This window comes from Fundulus heteroclitus, chromosome 12 (genome assembly GCF_011125445.2).
Source record: "Fundulus heteroclitus isolate FHET01 chromosome 12, MU-UCD_Fhet_4.1, whole genome shotgun sequence".
Classification (NCBI taxonomy): domain Eukaryota; kingdom Metazoa; phylum Chordata; class Actinopteri; order Cyprinodontiformes; family Fundulidae; genus Fundulus; species Fundulus heteroclitus.
In genome coordinates, this window is record NC_046372.1 from 1,662,784 (window position 1) to 1,686,511 (window position 23,728).

The 23,728-nt window shown below is 40.3% G+C and overlaps 1 protein-coding gene across 1 annotated transcript; it reads left to right on the forward strand.

Moving 5' to 3' along the window:
- Window positions 1-1,258: 1,258 nt before the first annotated feature.
- si:dkey-98f17.5 (uncharacterized protein LOC569123 homolog) lies at window positions 1,259-23,441 on the forward strand. Its single transcript, XM_012863547.3, has 12 exons — window positions 1,259-1,544; window positions 5,095-5,206; window positions 8,869-8,962; window positions 9,320-9,374; window positions 14,395-14,535; window positions 14,618-14,778; window positions 15,095-15,193; window positions 17,588-17,733; window positions 17,864-18,035; window positions 18,116-18,228; window positions 19,993-20,080; window positions 21,891-23,441. Exons 1-12 carry the CDS (start codon window positions 1,433-1,435, stop codon window positions 21,942-21,944), a joined length of 1,347 nt encoding a protein of 448 aa, XP_012719001.2. The 5' UTR covers window positions 1,259-1,432; the 3' UTR covers window positions 21,945-23,441.
- Window positions 23,442-23,728: the final 287 nt, after the last annotated feature.

The following is a 23,728-nucleotide window of genomic DNA, read 5'->3' on the forward strand; positions in this document are numbered from 1 at the left end:
GGTTTATTTACTCTTTTAAGAAATGATGGAAAGAGAGAAGGCTTCAGGACTTAATGGTTTAGTGGTATCTGAAAGGAGAGAGCAAAGGTTAAGCGGGACAGAGCAGTTTTGTGAGGGCAAGAGCAATGTTACGAAAAAAAAGGAGAAGGAGGCGTTGAGGTAGGGTTGACGATTAAGGTGGGGAACGGAGATGATGGTTTGTGTGGAGGAAGAAGTAAGGCAAGCAGGTTGAGATCATTGCAATGGGTGTTCTGAGCGGTGGACAGCGAGCAAGCAGATGAAGGCCGGGGAAATGGAGCTGTACCCTCTATCCCCCACACAGCTCCAAAGGCCGTCACCTGGCGACCCTCAAAATAACAGTGCCACAGTCTGGCGCCCCCCTTTTGGCAAATGCTTTTTTTGGTTTTTGGAAATTATCAAATTAAAGTAATAAACACAGTAGTAATTTTATTATTTTATTATCCTTTCGTGTCAGTTTCACAAATAAGGAAATGTTACATCTTTTTAGCACATCAGCATCAAATTATCATTAGTATCAGCACTTTGAAACGCTTGTGCAAACGACTGTGTGACTTTATTCGGGTTATATCCCAATATATATTCTCAATGGTAATATTGCATATGATTTCATTCTCATAATGTCGTTTCTTGTTGTACTCCTAATATTATTACTTTATTCTCATGATTTTAATCCCAAACAGATCTGATTAGGGCCATTGCAGATTAAAGAAAACAAATTATTAGCTATGGAGGAGTACATTATCACAAAATAAACTCAGAAATGTTGAGATTAATTTTAGATATTTGTGAGGAAAATTGTTTTCCACGATTAAAGGCTATATTAAAACAAGTATATCTCTGACATTGTAAAGTGAGATGTTTAGATCATCATTTGCACTAGAAAATGGTGGTAAAGTCTTTAATCGGGCTCAAATGTTTGTCTCATAAATAATAATTGAACTTTATTGATCTCACAATGGAGAAATTCACTTATGCATCTTAACCCATCCCCTTGGGGAACAGTGGGCAGCAACTGTGCAGTGCCTGGAGAGCAATTGGGGGTTAAGGGTCTTGCTCAGGGACCAAGAATGGCAGCTTGTGGGAGTTGAACTCAGAACCTCTGGGACCAAAGCTCTGTGCTCTAACCACTAGGCCACCACTCCCCATAAAATACCCATTATGAACACCTCTGCTAAGAATTAATTATAGGGACAGAACATTAGGTTGGTCTTTTCAGAGTCGAGTCTAGCACAGCCAGATATGAGTAAGGCCTCGCAGGTTCAGTGTTTGACCACAGGGGGGCGCTCCTTCTTTGACGCGCAGCAGGAGCAGAGTTTCTGCGTGTGTGCAACCCTGAAACCTTTCCCCCTCTAAAAAAAAAAAAAAAGCAGCAAGGAGATCCGCGGTTTCCGTGTGAGTTCGCGGTTAGATCATGTCGGGAAGAAAGCCCCGGTCTGTGGCCAACCCCCTGGAGTCTGCCATCACCACGCCGAGCGAGAGGATCCTGAAGGAGTGCCACACGCTGTATGCGGACGGCGACAATGGTAAATATACCCAACATCCAGCCGGATTACTGCGGCGTTAAAGCGCCAGCAGGCAGGCAGGCATGCAGGCAGGCGGTGGGAGATTGCTGCGTAATGCTGCACAGAAGTGTTTTTTTAAGGCTGATTTATGGCGTAAAAGTGAAAGGTGGTGCAGTGGTCTCCAGCAGCTGCTGTCAGCGTGAAAAAAACAAAACAACAAGCTGACACCTGAACCGGAGAGGCTCCTCTGCAGCTCTGCAGGGCAGCGCCCCTATCTGTGCGCTCACTGCCAATGTCACACACGGCAGGGAGAAATGAACCTGTTACTGCCACTTTAATCAGCAGTCAGCGTCTAACACCGATTACCCATGTGGTAAGGAGCGATGGCCCTCAATCCAATGCTGTAACTTGATTATTACAGTACGTCTGAGAACATTTCCTGTTAACAAAGGTTGCGCCCATTAAATAAAGTCAGTATCTGAGCATAAGGGAGACAGAATCAATCTGTGGGTTCACCCTGAATTACGTCCTGTCCCCTTAGAGCAGTCCTACCTGTCTTCTAGATCAGCTATTACACAGATCTGCGCTTGAAGCATTCCCAGGGCCTAATGTCTGCCAGCTTCGGTTCAGGCAAGCAGTCTAGGGTGGTTGGAGGCCCTCTAAAGTGGGAAAACCAGAATGTTTTTCTTATTTTACAAGTTTCTGATGCAACACAAGCAGTTGCACTGATGTTTCTCTGTAGGCCAGAACTTGGGTCATGTCAGATCAGAATGCCCCCGCCTGCAGCCGCTATGCAAAATCTAAGGGGAAGATTTCAAACGCAGGATTTGTGTTGCATCCAGCCATCGGTTCTCTTTTTTTTTTTACCGGAGTAGTCCTTGCAGGGTGGCCGGGAGCTGGTTCCCGTCTCCAGCAGTCACTGGGCAAAAGACAAGTCAGGAGTTCTTCAGAAGCACAGAGATGCACTGGACAAAAACCAAGAGTCAAAATGAAATTTTGGCTCAGAAATCAAACGTAGCACACAGGAACAAATCAAGTCATCATGTTCATGGATGTATATTTAAAAATGAAACGTGGTATTTCTATAAAGTCCAGCTTGTGCTGCGAGAGTCCATGAACTGGGCTGGTGGCGTATTAGATCCTTAGCAGGGGGCGATAGCCTTCACAGCTTTGGTAAATAAGCTGTTTTTAAGACTGTTAGGTTTTGATTTAATGTTTCTGAATCGTTTACCTGACGAAAGTGGGACAAATAATGCAATGCCAGGGTGGGTGAGATCTTGCAGCATAAACCGTGTCCCACAATCCCCTGTGCTGTCCTCACCACCCATGCTAAATCCTTCCTGTCCTGCAGCTCCCATATGACACTGTCACACGGAGATTGTAGACCTCCTCTCTGAAGTGGATCTCATCATTATTGGATATGAAAGCCACCACTGTGGGCAAACTTTACAACCAAACAACAATGCATGGGCACGCTCACGCCCAGGTGCCATTAACAATCTCCAATTAACCGAGCTTCATGGCTTCACATTATACGGCAAATATATCGTCATCGCAGCGATAGTAATAATAGTTTTACAAGGGATCTTTAAGCTCCTACGGCTCAGTCTTGACATGCTAATGCATGCAGTTCAGTCTGCTGGATGGAGTCTCACTGCAGTCGATGCCCACACTGGATGCAGATGATGCTGCAGATGTCACTGGCGGTCACAGAGGGTCGGAAGCGCAGGAGAGAAAGAGAGGAAATTGTGAATTTATCACAGCTAATTTCAACATCACAATATTTACCAGTAATATTGCCAATAAATGATTTTCTTTCTGAAGCATCCCTACCTAGCATGCAGCTACAATAAATAAATGAAAATCATGCCAAATTCGCAGTTACACAACCTATATGGACATGATTTATAAAGCGTTTTGTTTTCCATTCTTGCATGAGGCTGGATTTGAGCTGCTCATCACTGCAGTTCTTTTTTTTTATGTTTTTTTTTTTTCTTTTAAAATGCTCTCAGTGTTTTCAAAGGGGGAAAAGTCTGGGTGTGCTGAGCAACGGTATTGTACAGCGTTCCCACTGTGGTTTCATAAGCTGCTGAAACAAGCAGTGCCACGCTTCAAGGTTACAGCATTGGGACAGAGGTCGGCGTCGCTCCAAACCTGCTCATGTTGTTCATTCCAAGTGTGGACGTTACCCTGACAGTGTGATTTAAAGCATTTTCTTCGCTCTTTTTAAAACAAAAAAGAAAAAAAAGAAAAGAAAAGAAATTCCTGATAAACTCTCTCTCCCCTTTAGGCTCAACAGGACGTCAACTTCATGTTTTTCAAAAATCAATCAGCCTTTATTTCTGAAGCGTTTTTCATGCAACATAAGATGGAAGATATAGGCCTAAAAACAAACCCGCCCTCTTCATGTTCTGTTTATGTTAAAAGCATTATGGCTTTTTTTTTATATTGCCATAATAAAAGCTATAAAGGGAAGGCAATAGAAGACACATAAATATATTAAACTGTTGATAAAAGACAAATAGATATGTGGAAATGTGATGATTGAAATCTCAAAGAAACAAAGTAAAATAAAAATGAGCTAAAAGATGACAATTGGATTAAACCTTAAGAACTAAATTTAAATGTAAAAAAAAAGAAAAAAAGAAAAATGAAGTCAATAATGACTTTCTCAGAAGACGTGTCCCGTGTTTGTGGTTAAAACTTGAATACTGCCAGCTGCCCTCTAGTCTCCATTAAGGTGGCTCTGCAGGTTTTGATCCTGACTTCATCTGCTGATCTGAGGGGTCTAGATCTAGATCAGGGGTTCCCAAACCTCTCAGCCTGCAACCCCTAAAATAACAGAGACTGGTGACCCCCTTTTAGCACGTGGGATTTTTTTTTTTCCTTTCTGTGGAGGAAATGATGAGAATAAAATTATTACAAGAATAAAGTAGTATTTTTATAAGAATGTTTACAAAATATTGCTGCCTTCGCCTTGCATTAAAACGAGGAACGTTGAGCATCTTGTAAACTTATACTTTGGTACTGGTTTCACAAATAAGGGAACACGAAATATTTTTAGCACATTGGCAACATATTATCTTGCATCCGACCCCCACTTTGGTCTAGAAGGTGCATGTGTGAAATGCACCTCAGAAAAAATACTTCTAACGAAGATTATTCAAAGCTTTAAATAAGAGGAATTGTTTTTTTCTGGCAGTTGAGCCTTAGTTACTCTTCAATGAGCCTCTGATCAGTTTTGGTATGTTTGTGTGTAAAGATGGCATTTAAGAAAACTCTGTCAATGTTTCCTAATGTTTTTTTTCTGATGCTTCTCGGTGATTTCCACTTTGCTTCTTTGTGCTGCATGAGCGTCTAAAGATCACAGCTGTTCAACATCTGTTTGCAGTTTAGATGATTCACTGTAGATTGTTGTTTTTTTAGTTTATGACGGTATTTTGTTGCCTAAACACACACACATTTAACGGGTCACTTCAGTATCATAGATCAGATGTTTGTTTTTACCCTTAATACGATTCAAATCAATATTTTCCCTTATCCTATGTCTGATTCTCTTGTGTGTTTCCAGGTCTGGTAAAAATTGCCAGCAGCCTCGGAGTCCGGCTCCTGCCTCCTAGAAAGAAGATTATCGTGATGATCATGGGGAACCACTCTGCTGGGAAGAGCTCCTTCATTAACTGGTAGAACATCTCTTTTTATTAAAATTCGCCGAGCCAATATGCAATGGTCTGTTTTTTTTTTTTTTAAACTCTCTCTGCTCCACATGTGGCGATATGCCATAGATATTATCTCATATAAAATGTACCTAGGGCATGTCTTCGAGAGTATTTGTTTGAGTTTTAAAAGTTTTTTTGATTAGGGCTGAGCAATATATCTAGAGTCTAAAAATATTGAGATAAAAAAAGAGATATAAGATGAGACTATATGGTTTATATTGAGATGCTCTATGTTGCATTAGAATTACACTTTTATATATTCCAGTAGGTTTTTTTTCCAGCCATTTTTCATATTTATCTACAGCTGTTTGTTTAAGAAATGTGCCTGTGAGACATTTGGGATAAAGCTTTGATTCAGACGCCTTTTTGTTATTACTTTATGAAAAGAAAATCATATTAATATTAAATAAATATTGTATATTGACATTCAGGCAAAAAATATTGAGATATAAGTTTTGGTCCATATCGCCCATCCCTATTTTTCATATATTTTTGCCACAAATACTCCTCAAGTAAGTACCTGTTTAGGGTTGGGCATTTCAGGTAAAAATGTGTTCCTCATTACTTGTCATTTACTGCCTCCATGGAAATTCGCAGTTCCTGTCGGTTTCATTGGAGACTACGAATTTTAATGATTTTGATCAGGATTTTTTTTTTTTCAGATTCACATTTATCCTTTTGAGACGAGTAGATTAAAATCCAGCATTTAATAGTTAAAAGATACTGTTATAATGTACATGTTAAACTCAATATCTGCACTAAACCTGTTTACAGAAGCTGCTGTCACACTGCAGATTAGGCTGTTGGGTAATGAAAGGCTTTCTGTGGAATAAATCCAAACAAGTCTTGTCCTGTGGGACGTGTGTGTCACTTTTGATGCGCTGAATAGTGTGTGTGTGTTGGGATCAATAGTGTGAAATTCAGCGTTCTGCTGCAGCAGGATAGGGTGCGTTACTTTTGCTTCACTGTATTGTGATTTCATGTCCACACATAAAGATTAGCTTCCATCTGGGAGGGGTCCTTTTGGTGCTCTAATAGTGCCACCTCCTGCTGAAATAATTATTAACCTGAATTAGCCAGAAAGTGGGTCACTCGGTCAGTTTCACTTCCAGGTCACTGCATCGTGCCATCACGCCGGCTGGGTGAATGTTCACCAGTAAAGGCAGCATAATGTGGCGTGAGATTAAGCAATGTTATGTGCTGCTTTAGATGAGTTACATCAATGCCGTAGCAGTGATGCGCAGGAGCAGTAGGCCATAGCATGGTTGGGGAGTGTGTTGATGAGAAACGTAACAGTTTGCCCGAAAGATAAACGACCTATCTTCAATGGGATCAAACAATCACCATCACTTCACTGGGATTCCCAAGGGAAATTATATGACTATTGTGATATGGTAATACATGTGTGGAATATTGTAAATATATATATAACAATGTGTGTATTCTGGAGCATGTAACAAGTTATTTCCCCCTGGGATCATTAAAGTTTGTCTGAATCTGAGTCTGAATCTGAGTAGGCCCAGCCCACCACTTCCTTTCTGGTGGTCCTCAGCATCAACTCTGCTGATGGTATGGGAAATCTAGTTTTGTTGTAGACTGCCATGTTTTTTTTTTTATTTGTTTTTTTTTTTTTTTTATGATGCTGATGTTTGAGCATTTTGATTAAGTTATCAGCTTACATTTAATTTTAGGATTAGCAACAATAGCTATTTGGGGAATTGAGTCAAATGGCATCCATGTGAACATCCTGCTCTCTCGGAGCAGCATTGCCCCTCAATTTGGAAGCAAGCGTTTTTTAAAGTTAGAAACAGCTTGAAATTTTTTGTTTGTATTTAAGGGCGACCCGGCCGTCCGTCTCATTCCGTTAATTGCTTGATTGTCCCGCTCTTTTATTTTGTGTTTTTTGCAAAGGATGCTCATCTAGGCAGAAAGTTTAAACACATAAATCAGATGCCACTATATCATTGCTTGTAATTTATCAACGCTGTTCTAAACAAGTGGTGCTTGTGAACGCTTCACCATCGTAATCAGCTGACGTCTTATTTGCACCATCAGTGCTGGGAAACAGGAGGTCAACACAGTTTCAGCATTTACTAATACCACCTGGCGATAACTCAAGTGTCAAAGACCTGAGTCTGAAATGGCTTTTAGTGGACAATAGTCAGCTAAGAGCGCTGCTCTAGGCTGATTATTAACCTGCTTAAACTAATTAGTTATCGATTTCAAGCTAAACAGCAGGAAGATAGTCAGACAGTCAACTTTGTTATTCTGATTCGGATCAGAGATTTTGTGTTGGTGTACTAACAGATGTTATGATTTCTAATAGTCAGATTAAGCTCCAGAGTTCTCCTCTGTAAATACCACCGTTCGTTCATCCCGTCATCATTTAAGCTCATTAACGGGTGCTTAGTTAGAGATGAACAGGAAACCTGTAAAGTGAAGCAGAGCATGAGTTCTTCATCTAACAGTTTGGTTCTGCAATCGCTCCTATAATCAGTTCTGTGGTCGGTTCTGGGTGCATGTGTGCAAAGCGGCAGGAGGAGCTTTGGTTGTTTTAATTTTCTTTTGACCAGGGGGATATTCAATTTGCCACTGTTCTTATTGCTTTCAAATAATATTTTTTTAACCAACTGTTTTTAATGTATGTGTTATTTTTTTAATGAATTACTAATTTAGAAAATAAAGATACTTTGACTTTGAAATCAAACGTAAAATATTGTTTTATTTGCTGCTTTTTCCCATGAGCCCTCCTTCTTCCCCGTTATTTAGGGACTTGCAACCTTCACATTCCAAAGAGCTATTTCTGCCCTAAGCCCAGCCAAATAAAACCGGTTTAGAGCCGCTAATGCTACATGACCTTTTTCAAACAAACTAGAAAACATATGCTTTTCGATAAATATCTAATGCAGGGGGCTAGTTGCCATTTCTTAAGGAACCGCCATTGTACATTTAGGTTAAGAAAAAATACAATCAGGACATTGGGACAAAGAGGATGGACACATTTTCTTCTTTGGGATGTTGATATTTATGGAAAGGGACCATAAAGAAACAGTTTCTAACCTTATGACAAGAAGAATATACTGTGTGTGTGTGTGTGTGTGTGTGTGTGTATGTATATATATATATATATATATATATATATATATATATATTCCTGGGCTCATCATAAATCAGAACAGGAGTTTGCCCCTTCTCACCACAGAAGAAATAACAACACATTTGAATAATGTTTTTTCCCCCTACCACCTTGATTGAAATTAGGGGTACATGTGATCTGTCTCAAGGAACAAGAGTTTCACACATTAATCATGCTATAAAATTCTGAATATATGAATCAGTCATTTATAATGAGCTTTTTCTGTATTTCTACATCAGTAAAATCCTTCACCCCAGCATGTGCTATGTGAACAATTGGCTTTAGGTAATAGCTGCATAGCGAGATTTGTGAAACACTCCTTTCTCGAAGGTTTTAAGGCATCATCTGTGGGATGAGAGGTTTCACTTTCCCCTTTTTAAAAAAGCCTGACAAAGGTCCGATCTGAGGCGTACGTGGGAACGACACAGTTGAAACTTACGAATACATTTATGCTGAACTTTTTCTGTTTTTTCTGTTTGTGCCTCTGCAGGTACGCCGAGGAGCACATTCAGAAAACCGGCGTGGCCATTGAAACTCAGGGCTTCACCTTCATCACAAGCGGCCGCAAGAGAGAGTCGCTGACGGTAAGAGCAGCATGCAGACATGCAAACGGTGCAGAAGCGCTTGGTTTTTAGGACTTATGGGGGTTGATGAAAGCAAGGAGAACTAGAACTAAATGTTAATTTCTCATTATGCATCCGGCCTCAGGGATGCACTCCGTTGCACCCACTGAGTCATCGCTGCAGCACTTAAACAGGTTTGGGAGCTGCCTACCTCTCCATCCTCTCTCACGCTTTAGCTCCCTGTTCATAACCTGCTTTGGTCAAAGTGATGAGGAGGAAATAAAATATTTACAGTGCAGGACTGCAGAGGGGCAAGAGCCAGGATATCCAGCTTTTGTCGAGGGGCTCTCTGACGTCGCATTTTTAACTCTTTCACAGGGAAACGCAACATTACATCTCTACCCTCACTTTCGGCCTCTCCTTGAGTTCAAAGGTAAGATTTGACGTTTTTTTAAGTAGGAAACACGTAACAACTTATTAAAATGTTACTTCCCGAATTTCCCCGTTGTAGGATAATAAGGGAATTTCTTATTGTATCTTTTTTTTCTTGACATTTTTTGTATAATTTGTGTGAAAATGTGTTCACTGATGCTGTGGAAAAAGCTTCAGGATGCTTGTTTTCGTGTTTGCTTGTGTTCGATTGATCACGTTTCTTTTAGGTTCCCGTTTTGTGTACGTCTACTGTTGGTATGGATTTCATACGGCTCGGACGTGCTTTTATTTTGGAGTGTCTCTGGAAAGGGGACAGTGTGTTTAGCTTCAGTTTCTGGTCAGGTGATGAGGTTTTGCGTCAGCATGTTACTCTGCTGTCTCGTTAGTAAATTAATCAGGAGTTAATTAAAATAGGGTCACTCTTGTAGCTCAAGCAATCATAGAAAGACATTTGATTGGAGTTTTTGTTGATTGCTGTTGCTTTTTAATCACGGCCTAATGAAAAGCAAAGTGATTCTCGCTGTAAGACTAGTGAAAAAAAACTGTAACTTGCTCTGACAAATTGTTGATCTAAGTTTGTTGCAAAGATTTAGTTTTAAAATTTAAAAACTAAACTACGCGTCAGGCAATCTTTTTTTTTCTCACATCTCTAAATATTCTCTCTGCCTTCTTAGAACCCAGAGACATTTCTAACACTCCTCCTTCACATTACAGCACAGCTCTTTTCTCTATAATTTACTTCAGATATACAGGAAATCTAGTATAATAGAGTGCTCTAAGTTATTCTCTGGAGTTTGGCTTCGTGTTTTTACTCTATTTCATGTTTTTGTACCCGGACATGCAACATGTAAGAGGTACAACGACAGAGATGGGTCTTTCATCCTGCAGCTGATCTAATTCCCAATTATTCAGCTAATATTACTTTGGGAATCGTCTTTGCACAACAATACCATAGTGTCACCCACATTTTACCACCCCTGATAAAGATGTGTAAAAAAACTAAATAAATTCACCTTTTATTTAATGTTGCAGTGGTGGAATCTCACATAGACCATTTATAAAGCAAGCTTTATAATTTCAGTACATTTATTCAGTCTAGGAAAAATTAAATGTATTGTAGCGATGAGAAAACATTTATTTTTAACAAAATCCCAGCTTTTCTACTAAATTTATGTCTGAGGACAGATTGCCATGGAAGAAGGCTGATTTTATTTCTAATTTTTTTTGTGTCTGGTGAACCGTTTCTGTGTTGATGGGACCATTTGTTTGAGATCATTGTCCTCCCGAAACACACAGTGATGAGCCATTTTTTAGATTTCTGGCGGAGTTTATCAGATCTTCCTTTGAAATCTCTAGAAATTTCAAAGGTTTCATACTATGCAGTCTGCCTATGGAAAAGAAACAGACCCACAGCATCACAGATCTTCCACCAGTGGGTACCGAGTGCTTTGCCACAACCTCGCTCATCTTTTCACAACCAAACCCGCCTGGATGTTTGTTGTTGAATAGCTCAATCCACCCAAAGTAAACAGCTCCGGCTGCATCTGATGGTTCTTTTAAAGACTTTCTGACCTCAAGATCTCGCGCTTTGCTGCGGCTCTTTTAACTTTTTCTTACCGGCCGGAGGAATACAGGTTCCTCGTCCAGCCTAGTGGGCCGGGGCTTACACAAACGGACCTCTGTGTTACGTTATTTGTATACTCCAGGAAACAAGGAAGTCATGGATTACTTACTAGAGTTTTGTCAAAACCCTTGAACAGCTAAAACAGTAAATTGTGTAGAAATTAGTGGGTTTTTTAGGAATGCAAGTAATTGCACCACAGTTAATGAATAAATATTGGATTTTTCTCAAATTTTCAGTGTAAAAGGATGCTGCTGCAATAAAGGATGCTTTATCTATCTATCTATCTATCTATCTATCTATCTATCTATCTATCTATCTATCTATCTATCTATCTATCTATCTATCTATCTATCTATCTATCTATCTATCTATCTATCTATCTATCTATCTATCTATCTATCTATCTATCTATCTATCTATCTATCTAGATATATAGATATATATCTCTCTCTCTATATATATATATATATACATATGTGTGTATGTATAAATATATATTTATATATATATGTGTGTGTGTGTATATATATATATATATATATATATATATATATATATATATATATATATATATATAGATAGATAGATAGATAGATAGATAGATAGATAGATAGATAGATATTTGTTACCTTTGTTTTATAGATTATAAAGCAAAAACAATATTATCTCTATAAAGATGCCTGGTGTAAAGTATTAGGAATAACCAATTTTGAAACAGTTTTTCTGTTAAATTGACACAACAGCGGTTGATTTGTCAGCTTTAAGAGCCTTTTTACGCCTGAATAATTTATGTCTCCAGCGGCTAAAGGGACAAAAAAAAAAGCTCTTCTAGTGACAGTGAGTGAAAAAGCAGGACAGGGCTAAATTAAAACTCTGAAAGACCTCCAGAAAGCTTGAGAAACCTGTTTATGAATACTACTTTTAATGGGTTTCTTTGGAAATTTGTGGCTTTTTGATAGTAAAGTAGAAGAATTAAACAATGACTCCATCCATTCGCTCAACATGGGTCTAAGTTATAAATCCCACCTGTTTCCCCGTCCTCGTCACACGCTGTAGGTGAGTGTTTGGAGCGGACTCCAGCCAGCTGAGATGACTCTCGTTTATATGAAAGTGAGAACGTGTGCAGAAGTGGAGCCACTGGAGAGCGACTGGGTGTGCCTGCTGCCTGAGCGCTTGTGCTGCTGCTGCTGCTGAAGGGGGTGGGGGGTGTGCGCGTGTATGTTGACAGGGGGAGTGTGCAGAACGAGAGGGTTCACTGGGTGCGGACCATGGTATGGCGTATGAGTCACACGCCCCGTCGACAGCAGTGCAGTGTAGTCAGGAGGGGCGGCTGAGAAATGTCACGGCCATTAGAGGCGACGGAGCAGCAGCGGCTCTGCTCTGCAGGCCGGAGTCGGACCGCCGGTGCCGCTGGAACACAGGCTGGATTTTTATTCTCTGAACTTCCTCGCTGCCTCTGGAAGCGCAGCTCATCAGGCTTTTATTAGGCTTTCCCAGGGACTGAGGATGACTCATCAGAAGATCATCATATATCCTTACGTGGCCGGAGATGCTGATTATCCTCCGGGGGGTTTAACGTGGAGAAACGCCTCCAGTGTTATTCTAAGCTTGAACGGCAAATGTTTAAACCTGAAATCTGCTTGCCTCCGTGCTCTCAACTTGTTGTCTGGACTTGGAACGCAGGAAATGCTGAATTGTTGTTAAGAACAGGGGTGTTTCATTTTAAACATGTGCAGTCACTCTAGTTTTCCTAGTTTAATTTGGCATAAGCCTCTCTGCTGCAGTATTGAAGTGTTTTCCCGTCGTTCTTCTGTTGTGAGTCTGCTGCAAAAGCTTTCTTACTTTCAGTCAAGGAACTCCGCTCACGTTGACGATCGCTACCTGTTCTCCCTCTTTGACTTTTTATTCGGCTCAAACTGTTATCTAACGCTTCTCGAGGCACTTCCCTTTCTAGTTTCGTGCAGCGCATTTGCAAGCATTTCTATTTTAAGAGCCATCGTGACTGACTTTAGTGCAGATAATCAGCATTTGAATGCGTTTCGAGTTCCTTTACAGATGGTATTAACAACTCTTTTTTTTTAAAATCGTGTTTTTTTTTTAAAAGAGTGCAGAAATCTGGAAGGTGTGTTGTGATATTTTGTTGGTAAGGGAATGCTAATGTGGCACAGCAGCAGCAGCAGAGGTGGTCCTGCTCGCTGCAGCACAAGGGTGTGATTTGTGTCGGGTGTTGACACCTGCCTCTTCGTATAAAACAGCCTCAGTGTCATCCCAGGCCTGCGCTCCGTTTCTGGGGGAATGTGTGCAGAGAGAGAGAGAGAGGGGGGGGGGGAGAAGCAGGGAGGACAGAGCGCAACAAGGCATGGATACATCAAGGCGGTTTCCTGACACTGATCCCACTTTTAAACATCCGACTCAAAATGTCACAGTCCAGCGAAAGGTCGTCTGTTTGGATGTTTAAGATCACCGCGGACCCTCTCAGGGCTCAGTCATATAGTAAAGTAGAAGATGCCCAGACACCATGGTTGCTGCCCAATGGCGAAAGGAAGAAGCTCTCCTCTCATCCGAGCCCAATTCCTTCTGTAGAAAAGCTGAACAGGTCAGAGGAGGCAAATATTGAGCTAACTGGCCTCAATAACGAGAGAGGCCCGTCTGCTAGGAGTGAAGGTAAGGCGTTCAGATCCAAGAACAATGCAGCCGCTATCAGGCGTGGTAGCAGCATCATGCTGCAGGTCTGCCAGCGCTACTGTTGCATCGTGCACAGCGGGTGGAGCAATGGAGACGGACCACTTCAGAGTTACTCATGCTACCGTCAACTTAACACCTGGATGGTGTTAACTGGTTTAACACTGATCCCAAATGGTCTCGAGCAGCACCAATGTATAGTTTTGACAATGTGTGGATTAGAGAAAAATCCTCCTTAAACTGTAACTTCGGCACCAAATATTGGCTTTTAAAATCAATACATTTGGGAAATATAAGGAGTGGCTCGAACGGGGGGACTTGTAGCTGTGATGCGTTGTGGTAACCTCGCAGTGCGTTGCCTCACAGTCGTTCTTCACTGGCTAGCTTTACGTCCCACGGCGCACACTAAAGCTGCCAGTTGAAGAGCTGTTGTGTGTAACAGTGACAACAGAGCTGTCGGCAGACGTTGGGGTTCAGAGACCTTAAACATTGTGCAGGAGACAATGCAGCGTGTTGCAAGTGCGTAAAAGAGACAAAGTTTGTGAAATTGCCAGTTTGAGAGGACAAAAAGTTTGACTTTGGAGTTCAAGATGGCTGCATTAATGAGCCCCCCCCCCCAGAGTATCGACCACACTGCGTACATCAGATACAGCAGAATCCTGCAGTGACTCAGCTCTGTTGGCGTTGGTTCATCCAGAGTCCGTCTTTTTCCCAGGTGTGATGGACTACCTGTCTGCTGAGATCTCCACCTCCAAGCAGAAGAAATTCAGCCTGGTGACGTTTGTGGACACCCCCGGCTTGGTGGACGGGGACATGATCTACCCTTTTGATGTCAACAGCGCCATCACCTGGCTGGGTAGGTGTTTAGGCCTTTTCAGGTATCCGGTGTTGCCAGAGATGCCTCGCAGGTGCTAATGCTGCGGTATGTCGTTGTGCAGGAGAGCAGGCAGACCTGATATTTGTCTTCTTTGACCCGATGGGTCAGGCGCTGTGCAAACGGACGCTCAACATCGTGGAGAAGCTGAGCGAAAAATGTGGCGACAAGCTGTTGTTTTATCTCAGCAAAGCGGACGAAGCTGGGAAGGAGACGGACAGACAGGCAGGTCCACTTTAGCCACGATGGTTGTTTTATGGCAGGGGTCATCAACTGCATCTGTCCCAGGGCCGAAATTTTGTCTGCAGACATTGAGAGGGTCAGATGCTTTCGTAAAATAAAGTAAAAATAATAAAATAAAATAAATATATATATATACATACATCCTCTTCACTATGCTATTCCTGAATTTTGAAATATTCCGGGGGCCGGATGGAAAGCTCTGGTGGGCCGGATGTGGCCCGCGGGCCGCCAGTTGATGACCCATGTATCATGGTTTACCCAGAAACAGAAGTAATAACTATATATGTTTTTTTCATAGAGAGTAATGATGCAGATTGTCCAGGAGCTGTGCCGCCGTCCAGGCCTCAACAAATGTGGTTTTGAGATGCCGACAATATACATCCCCAACCCACAGAGGGTAATTTTCCAGCGTGTTGCATCTTTTACAGGTTGTTCCTTTATTGGACTTTATTATTTTTGGTCTCAGGATCTGTTTTGATAAAATAACGCGGTATCTTCCAGACATAGCTTTATCGAGAAATGCAGCGGTTGTATAATGTTAAAAAAGTCCATCATTTCCTAATGTTTCTAGTCTTCTTAACTACAGAATGGCAAAAGTTACAATATTTTGCAACTAGCACATAAAAGCTTCTGATATATTTAATGTTTTTGTATCAAAATAAGAGTTAAAGTGTGAAAGCATTATTTTAAATATAATGAAAATTGCTCAAAAACTTAAAGGAACACTTTTTATTCAGCATCCAGTAAATTTAACCCGTGGATTATAGATCTGCTCCTACCTGCAGTAGAGGACGTTGTTAATCTGCTGTTTTAATGTTAATTAAATCAACAGCAGCTGCATTAAAGGAGCAACAATGAGACCACCTCAAAAAACAGGAATGGTTTTGCAGGTGGAGGCCACACATTTATTTCCCCTCCTCATCTTTTCGACTCCTTTTCAGTAGTTTTACATTTGACCAGGGTCAGAGTGACTACTGGCAGCCTGAGATGATAATGTGACCCTATGGAGGTTGCACAGGAAGTCCAACCCCACCAGGACGGGACATCGATAAGTGGCAGAAGGTTTCCTGTGTCTCCCAACACAGTCTCAAGAGCATGGAGGAGATTCAAGGAGACGGGCGGCTACTCTGGGAGCAGGATAGGGCCATCAGAGGTCCTTAACCCATCAAGAGGACCGGCATCTGCACCTTTGTACAAAGAGGAACAGTATGAGTTCTGCCAGAGCCCTAAAAAGGGACCTTCACTGGGTCACTGATGCGGTTTGGTGGTGGCACTGCAAAAAGGGATCTAAAAGTAAGTAAAATTTTCTTGAAATTAATGTATTTTTCCTTGATTTATGCAGGTAAATAAGACTATTTGCCAATGGAATCAGTAATTTTACCCCTACAATAAGATAGTTAGACATCCAGCACTTGAAATTTAGATGATAGAGATGAATTGTTCTTATTTTAAGTGCAAAAATCTTATTCCTTTGTCAAATAGTCTCATTTATCTGCTTAAATCATGAAAAAATACTTTAATTTCAAGAAAATTTGACTTACTTTTAGTTCCCTTTTCGCAGTGGGGTCAGTGTTGGTCTGGGGAGGCAAAGACCTGTACAGGAAAAACGAGGGCACCCTGACTGCCATTAGCTATCGGGATGAAATCCTTAGTTTAATCCATTGTTAGACCTTACCCTGGTGCATGATAATGCTCTGCCTCAGGTGGCAGCAGTATGCAGCCAGTTCCTGTAGGATGAAGGAATGGATGCCATTGAGTGACCTCCATGCACTCCTGACCTAAACCCCACAGAGCATCTCTGGGACATCATGTCTATCTCCTCCCTGGTCCCTGGTCAGGATCTGGGAGGAGATACCCCAGTCCGTCATTTCACAGGAAGGACGTCCCAACGTTGTCAGGAATGCATAGAAGCACGCTGGGGTCATACTACCTACTGAGGAACATCTAGAGTTTCTGCAATGTTTCATCAAAGTGGACTAGCCGGCGGCTCCAGTTTTTCTGTTTCACTTTCTCTGACTTCAGACTGAGCCCGCTGTGGGTTGATAATCAGATCAGATCAGATCAGAAATACTTTAATAATCCCAGAGGGAAATTACAGTGCTCATTTTCACCAAATGACGCGGCATCCTTTGGTTGCTAACACATTACCCATCCCACGTCAGTATGGATGTCTTTTTCCAGTTGAGATCTGATCTGTTTCCAAATGTTCCTTTAATTTAAATTACTTCAGCAGTAGTATGGAAAATATTTATGCTTTAAAGCAACAGCTTCGTCACGTCATATATTTCTCTTTAACCTTTTTTTTATGTAAACTCAGTTAAGCCCTGTTTCTGTTTTTTTACTCGAGGCTATTATAATAAAGTCAGAATCTCCTGGCCTCCCTGCCTAGTATCTTCCCACCTTGTAGATGATCTGCAGAGCTGAGCGTTGCTTAAAGCTGAGTTTCTCTCTAACGTTTGGAGCTTTCTTCTCGGTTTCCTTGGTGGTGTTTGATGAGAGTCGATTATATGGCTTTAAGAATTGCATCTAAAGTTGTTGCAGTAGCCGCTTGTGCTCCACAGTCCCGCAGCTCTGCACTGCCTGACTGATTGGTGCCTCCCTTCAGTCGCCCTGGTCATTTTTGTTTCTGCTGAGCAGCCTCACTTTCAGCTTAATGCACGCGGCTGTCCGTCAAAAATACCCTCAAGGATTTGTCGCAGAATTTCCCTGACCTTCTGCTTCATTTAGATGCAAGAGACGTTTTTAGCCCTCAGTCCAGTTGCATTATTTGTTGTATGTCTGTGTCTTTTAGCCGAGCAGGTGTGTGAACCAGATTGACGGCGTTTGTCAAACGATTGAGAAGACCATCAACCAGGCCGTCCAGAAGACTTTGGATCAGCTGGAGAAAGACTCTGACCTCATCTGTTCGACCATCAGCAGCAAACTGGAGCAGGACAGGTCGGATTTAGTGCTGGATTCAGCTTTTTTTTCCCCCCAGTAATGTAATAGTGCATAAAATGAATGTAAAGAGAGACTATGTCGCTGCATTAAGCATTTAAAATCAGAGTTTTTTTTGCTGTGCACACAGGGTGGACGTGGCTTCCAACAGAAGCGTCCGTCTTCACTCGGTTCTCTTCGGGGCGTTGGGCGTTTTGCTGCCGTTCCTCTTCATCCTTAGTTTTATCGTGAGCACCTTCTCCAAGGAGCAGCTTCACGAGCTGCTGGGCGAAGGTCCGACTCAGACCGTCACTGTTTTCACAGTAAGTTGAGGAAATCCTAATTGAGGGTGATGATTGATAATAGACGGTAACAAAACCTTCTGTGCATCTGTCTCTCTCAGGGAATAGTGATGTATTTATGGGAGTGGATACCAGAAGACAAACAAGTCGTTTTTGTACTCTCTTTTGGGGCCTTTTGCTACCTCCTGCTGTTCCTGGCTAAATATTTTGCAGGGTGAGTAGAAACCTCCATTAACGTACTTAATGACATGTTTGACTAAGATCCTTTAAAACGGCATTTCTAAGGTACATAATATCCTGCATTCTGCGCAACCCGGGTGAATCAATCAAATTTGTTTTATAAAATGCCTTGCAGCATTAAATGCAACATAAAGATCTTTACACATGTTAAAAACAAGAGCAAGTTTGCAGACAAATGAACGTTAACTATGATTATTAGACAGATTGAACCACCAGAGGTTGATAAAAACAAGGAAGTTCTAATAAAACAAACAAAACCATATGGTTTAAGTATTATTTAAACCATATCAAAATAATTTCAACATAATATAGAGTTTATTTATGATTAAAACTAAAATATTTGTAAAAACCTTTGATAATTATGAAATTAAAGGCACATTAAAAAGAAACAAATAAGTTAAAACAAATTTATAGACAGATAAGATATTAAAATGGGAAAACATTTAATATGTATTGAGAATATAGATTTCTCAACCCCAATGTGCCGCCGGCAGGTCTTCAGGAAGGTCGTCCCAAAAGAGAACGACGCCTCGTCACGAGTTTTTGTTTTTACAGAAGTTGTTTCTCAGAGAGACTTTAGGGTAAAAACAAATCATATCTCCACGTTGGATGGTTTAAAACCCCAACTAGAAAACCTTAAACCTTCACTATAATATGACACATTGACTTTCTTTCTAGAACTTAAGGTCTTCATTTTGGATGTAAAAAGTTATATTGTTCAGGTTTTTCCTAATAGGCCCTGCATTATATGTAGTTAGGAATTGCATATACATGTTGGTTCATTTTTTGCTTCTTCTATTGCTCTTGTAAATTCAATTTTATTAATTGATTTGCATTTGTTCATTACATTTGTTGTATGTCTTGCTGTTGAACTTTAATTAAAGACAGACTAGACATTCACCCTTTGGCACGAGCCCCCTGAAAAATTTATTTTGCTTAAAAATTAAAAATATCCTAAACCTGATATAAAATAAGAGGATATAGTCATTTATTGGAACAAAGATTGCAGCACTTTATATCTCTTTTCAGTATATTTATATCATGTTTTAGTTGCTGCCTTAGTCTTGTTTCTAAAAAAACATAGTAGTGTTTTTTTTAATACTCAGTTATAGAAAAAGCTCTTAGATATGAAGTGAAATGGAGTTTTTCCTGGTTAAGAAAAGCCTGTTTATCCTTCATCACCTTCACTGAAGATGTGTTCAAGCTGCACCGTCAAGGTGTTTCAAAATCTAATATATTTAAAATCTGTATAAAAAATCTGTAAAATCAATGCACCATGAGTCAAATTTTAAAAGTAAGCACACTTTGTGTCTCTTTTTCTCAAACTTTCACAAAACCCTTAGGTGAAAAGGTAAAAGTCTCCTTTAAATGTTCATTTAAGCAACATTGGAAAATAACGAATATTGTATTTTCTTTTTTAATTAACTAATTAATTAGTGAATTCTCTCCTGGTTTTTGATTTTCTAAACCATGTGGAATAGAATTTCCTAAAGTTGTGAAAAATTAAAACTTTTGTAAGTAAACTAAAAAAAATATGTGATTTTAAATTATTAGAATAAGCTGATTTTCACTGTCAGATAATGTTTAAAGAGGTTTTTTGGGGTGAATTTAGGTTCTATAAAAGGCATAAGGAGATCAGATAAGCATCCAGCCTGTCTTTCAAAGTCAAACAAACATGCAGACAAACTCTTTACCTTTTCACTTGTAACTCCAGTTGTTCTTTGTCCTTTATTCTCAGCCGGAGGAACAAGACTCTGACGAAGAAGGAGAAGAGGAAGATGATGGAGTACAGTGATTATATCCATGATATTGTCAAAACTAAAAAGGTTAGGTTGGCTTCTCATTCAATTATGTCATAGTTGCTGAATTGTTTTTAGTTGGAAAATACCGATTCACATTTCTAAAATGTTAGCAGTGAACACCTCACAACGTTTTTGTGTAAAAAGCCTTAAAATGATGCTTTTATGAAATTAGTCTTTTATTTCAGTAACTCAGGCTACGATCACACTGCAGGGAAATGCGACCCAAATCCGATCTTTTTGCCTATTTGCGACCCATATCTGTCTTTTTCACAGCAGTGTGAACGGCCCAATTCCGATCTTTTCACTCCTTAAAAACAATCTGATTTGCACCACTTCCACACGTGGTACTAATTCAGATACGTATCGGATATTTTTCGCAGCGTTCGCTGTCTGAACTGTTCCTGTTGAATTTTATCCGTCTTTCACATTTCATTACACATCCACACACAGCAGCAGCAGGTAGTCCTCCGTAAAAGATAAGATAAGATAAGATAGTCTTTATTGATCTCACAATGGAGAAATTCACTCGTCACATCGGCTCATACAAGACCATTGGTATCTGTGCTGCTTTCTTCTTACCTTCATGTTGGTATGATGCGGTCTTAATATTGTCGGCTCCCATCACTCAGCAGCTTTCTAAATAATAACAAGGAAAGATGCCGGCCGGTATCTGCTTTTTTCCCCCCCCCAACAAAACTTTATTGAACACTTCTGGAAACAATTACATTCACCGTTACTTCCGTAAACAGAATTCAGCATCAAGACCTGCAGTGTGAACGTAGCCGTAGTCTGTCTCTTAGAAATTTGTAATAATCGTTTGTAACAAAGTCACCGAACAACTCCTATGAAGTATATTTAACTGAAGCACATTTTTAGATTACACCTTTTTCAAAAACAATATATCATTTTGGTTTAAAAAGAACACATACATTATAAAACAGTTTTTCCTTTTCTTTTTAATGTACATGATCTCCATTCATAACAGCGCTGCAGTAACATTAACACGGACAGGTTTCTGCCTTTTTTGTATGAATGAATGAATGAACACCTGAATGCCTCGGGTGTAAATATTACACAGGCCTTGTTTCATATGAAGGCAGTAAAAAAAAAAAAAAAACGATCTCCAAAGCTTCCTGATAGATAATTGCTGCAAAGACTCCATGGCAACCAGGAGTCGCTACGAAGCGGTTGTTTTGGAGGCATGCCAGAAAAAAGCCTTTCTGTCCTTCCTTCGCAGCTGGAAATGTGTGAAGTTTCCTAAACGCCACTGAGGCCCGATCAAATGAAAGTGAGACTGAGCTTTTCTTCAACAAACACTCCTGGTGCCTCCGGTGTGCAGCAATGAATGAATTCTGTGCGCCCGCTACTCTTCATAAAGCCCGGAAACCTTGTTAGACTGCATGACGTCGAGAGTCTTTTAACACCAGAATATTTTAAAGGAATAATCTCCAGGTCTCTTCCATTTAAATGACAATGGGTCAGAATTGGGTTTTTCACCCGGATGATGATCCAAAACATTTGGTCGACTCATTACATAAACGATGGTCATTCAGGCCTTCACCTGCTCTCATCTGGACCGTTGTAATTCATTGATCAGATAACAAAACAATTATTTTCTAATAAAAGTTGGATTTTTCAAACATTTATCACAGAGAGATCATCAGACTGCAATAAAAGATGTCATTATTTATTTATTTTTTGTCCACCATGTGTTTCCACCATGTGTGCACTGTGCTGTATTACCAACTCTGCTGTTAATCTCACCGTATGGGCTGGGATTCTCATTTCTTTTCGACACGGATGCTAATATTGCCAGTGTGCTTTTGCTTCACAGGCGAAACTGTACGAGTGGTACCTGCAGCAGTGCGCAGCAGAACAGGACCTGTGACTCTGCTGGTAAGAAGACAACGGTTCACGTCTGGATTGTGGCGCTGCCTTTTGTTTTCGAGGTTTTTATTGCAAAAATCCACCCGTCTAATAGGAACCTCTGATTGGTAGCTGGCGTTTTTATAGTTGAATCAGCAAATTAAAGACAATCGTCCAGAAGGATCGGGTGGAAGCTGCCGCACAGCATAGATCACTGCCAACTTCTATCGTCTCAGCAGCGGATGTGAATAAGTGCCTTGCTTTTACGGGACAAGCTGTGTTTTTAAGCTCTTGGACAAAACAAGTTTTCTTATTGTTTCTTTTTAGGTTTTGTGATTATAAATGCATACAGTGCTTAAACGATCAAATGTTTACAAAAGGACGTCTCCGTTTCTCCACCAGCAAATACCTACATTTTACAGCGTGTGTTCCTGTGTTGTCTTGGTCCAAAGTTCCTTACAGAACCACCCCGACTGACATGTTACCTGAATGTGTTGTCATGCATGTAGCGGCAATAATCGGTGCTACGATCACAGCCGGGCATTGAAAATAGATGTGAAGAAGCAACAAACCTGCAAAAAAAAACAAACAAAAAAAACTGTCCACCATCTAGTAAAGTTTCTGTTTTGTGTAGTTTTATATGTGCAGTAGAATAGTGTGAAGCTGGGAGAGCAGTACAGTCGCCGCACTGATGCGTAGCTCCTAGTCGAGCTACAGCACTGAACTGATGTTATCTCTGCTTAATGCCTTCGCTCCAGTGTTTAGTGATTCATGAATATTTATAAGGATTACCAGCTGAGGTGCTTTTCCTCTATAAGGGCTGCATCAACCCAAACCATCATGCCTCATTAAATGTCAGCAGTCTGAAGTTATTTGTCCATTTCCTGCTGATCTCCTTTCACTCACTTATAGCAGGCCACTGTTTCAGTTTGATGCGTTATTGGCTACAGGGGATAAAAAGGATAAAGGTATTTTACTCATTGTTATTCTTAGGCTACATTTCCTCTTTTAGATTCTTTTTGAGTCTTATCGGTCATTCTACTGGATCAAGATACCATTAGGATCGTTTGCAACTAAAAAGACGCCTCTGGATGTCTGGCAGAAAACAGATTGCGCTGAAGTTTTCAGATTTCTGCTACCAAAGTTGGATTTTGTAATGTCTCTCTGAAGCTCCTTCATTTCTAAAACGATGGTTCGTCCAGCATGTCCTAATACAATTAAGACCTGAAAATGTGAACTATTGGGGTCACAGGGGGCGACAATTTAACAGTTTTGCCTTTAAACATTTGCACAAGCTTTTAAATGTAAAATTTGTGATCTGCTGGATTGCATTTGGTTTTACAGCTGAAGCTAATAAAGTTTCTGTGAAATGCACAATGATGGGGCGACATTTTAGAAAATCCTACTTATAAAATTAAGTAGGATGTGTTTAACATCGAATGCATAAATAATGTTATTTTCAATAAATTCAGTTGTTGAAAATGGAATGTATAGCAGTAACTCAGTTCAGCAAGTGAAACATGTATAGATGAGTTACACAGACTAAAGTTTTCAAGATTTTATGTCTAATTTCTGCTTGGAGCTAATGAAAACATATTTGAGATTAGAAAATTACATCTGACCAATAAAACATTTTTAATAAAGAATGTAAGCCTAATGAAAGGTATGTCTACCTGCTTAGAGCTGGACGATAATTTAAAAACAATATATATCGACAGTTGTATATCGATGATAGAACAAAAAGGATCAATAAAAAGTTCAATAGAATAAGTTTTTCTTCCTTTTACAGTCATTACATCCTCCCAG

Coding starts and splice junctions, on each gene's coding strand:
- si:dkey-98f17.5 (XM_012863547.3), top strand. CDS start 1,433: ATGTCGGGAAGAAAGCCCCGGTCTGTGGCCAACCCCCTGGAGTCTGCC. Junction 1,545..5,094: donor GTATGCGGACGGCGACAATG/GTAAATATACCC, acceptor GTGTGTTTCCAG/GTCTGGTAAAAATTGCCAGC. Junction 20,081..21,890: donor ATATTGTCAAAACTAAAAAG/GTTAGGTTGGCT, acceptor TTTGCTTCACAG/GCGAAACTGTACGAGTGGTA.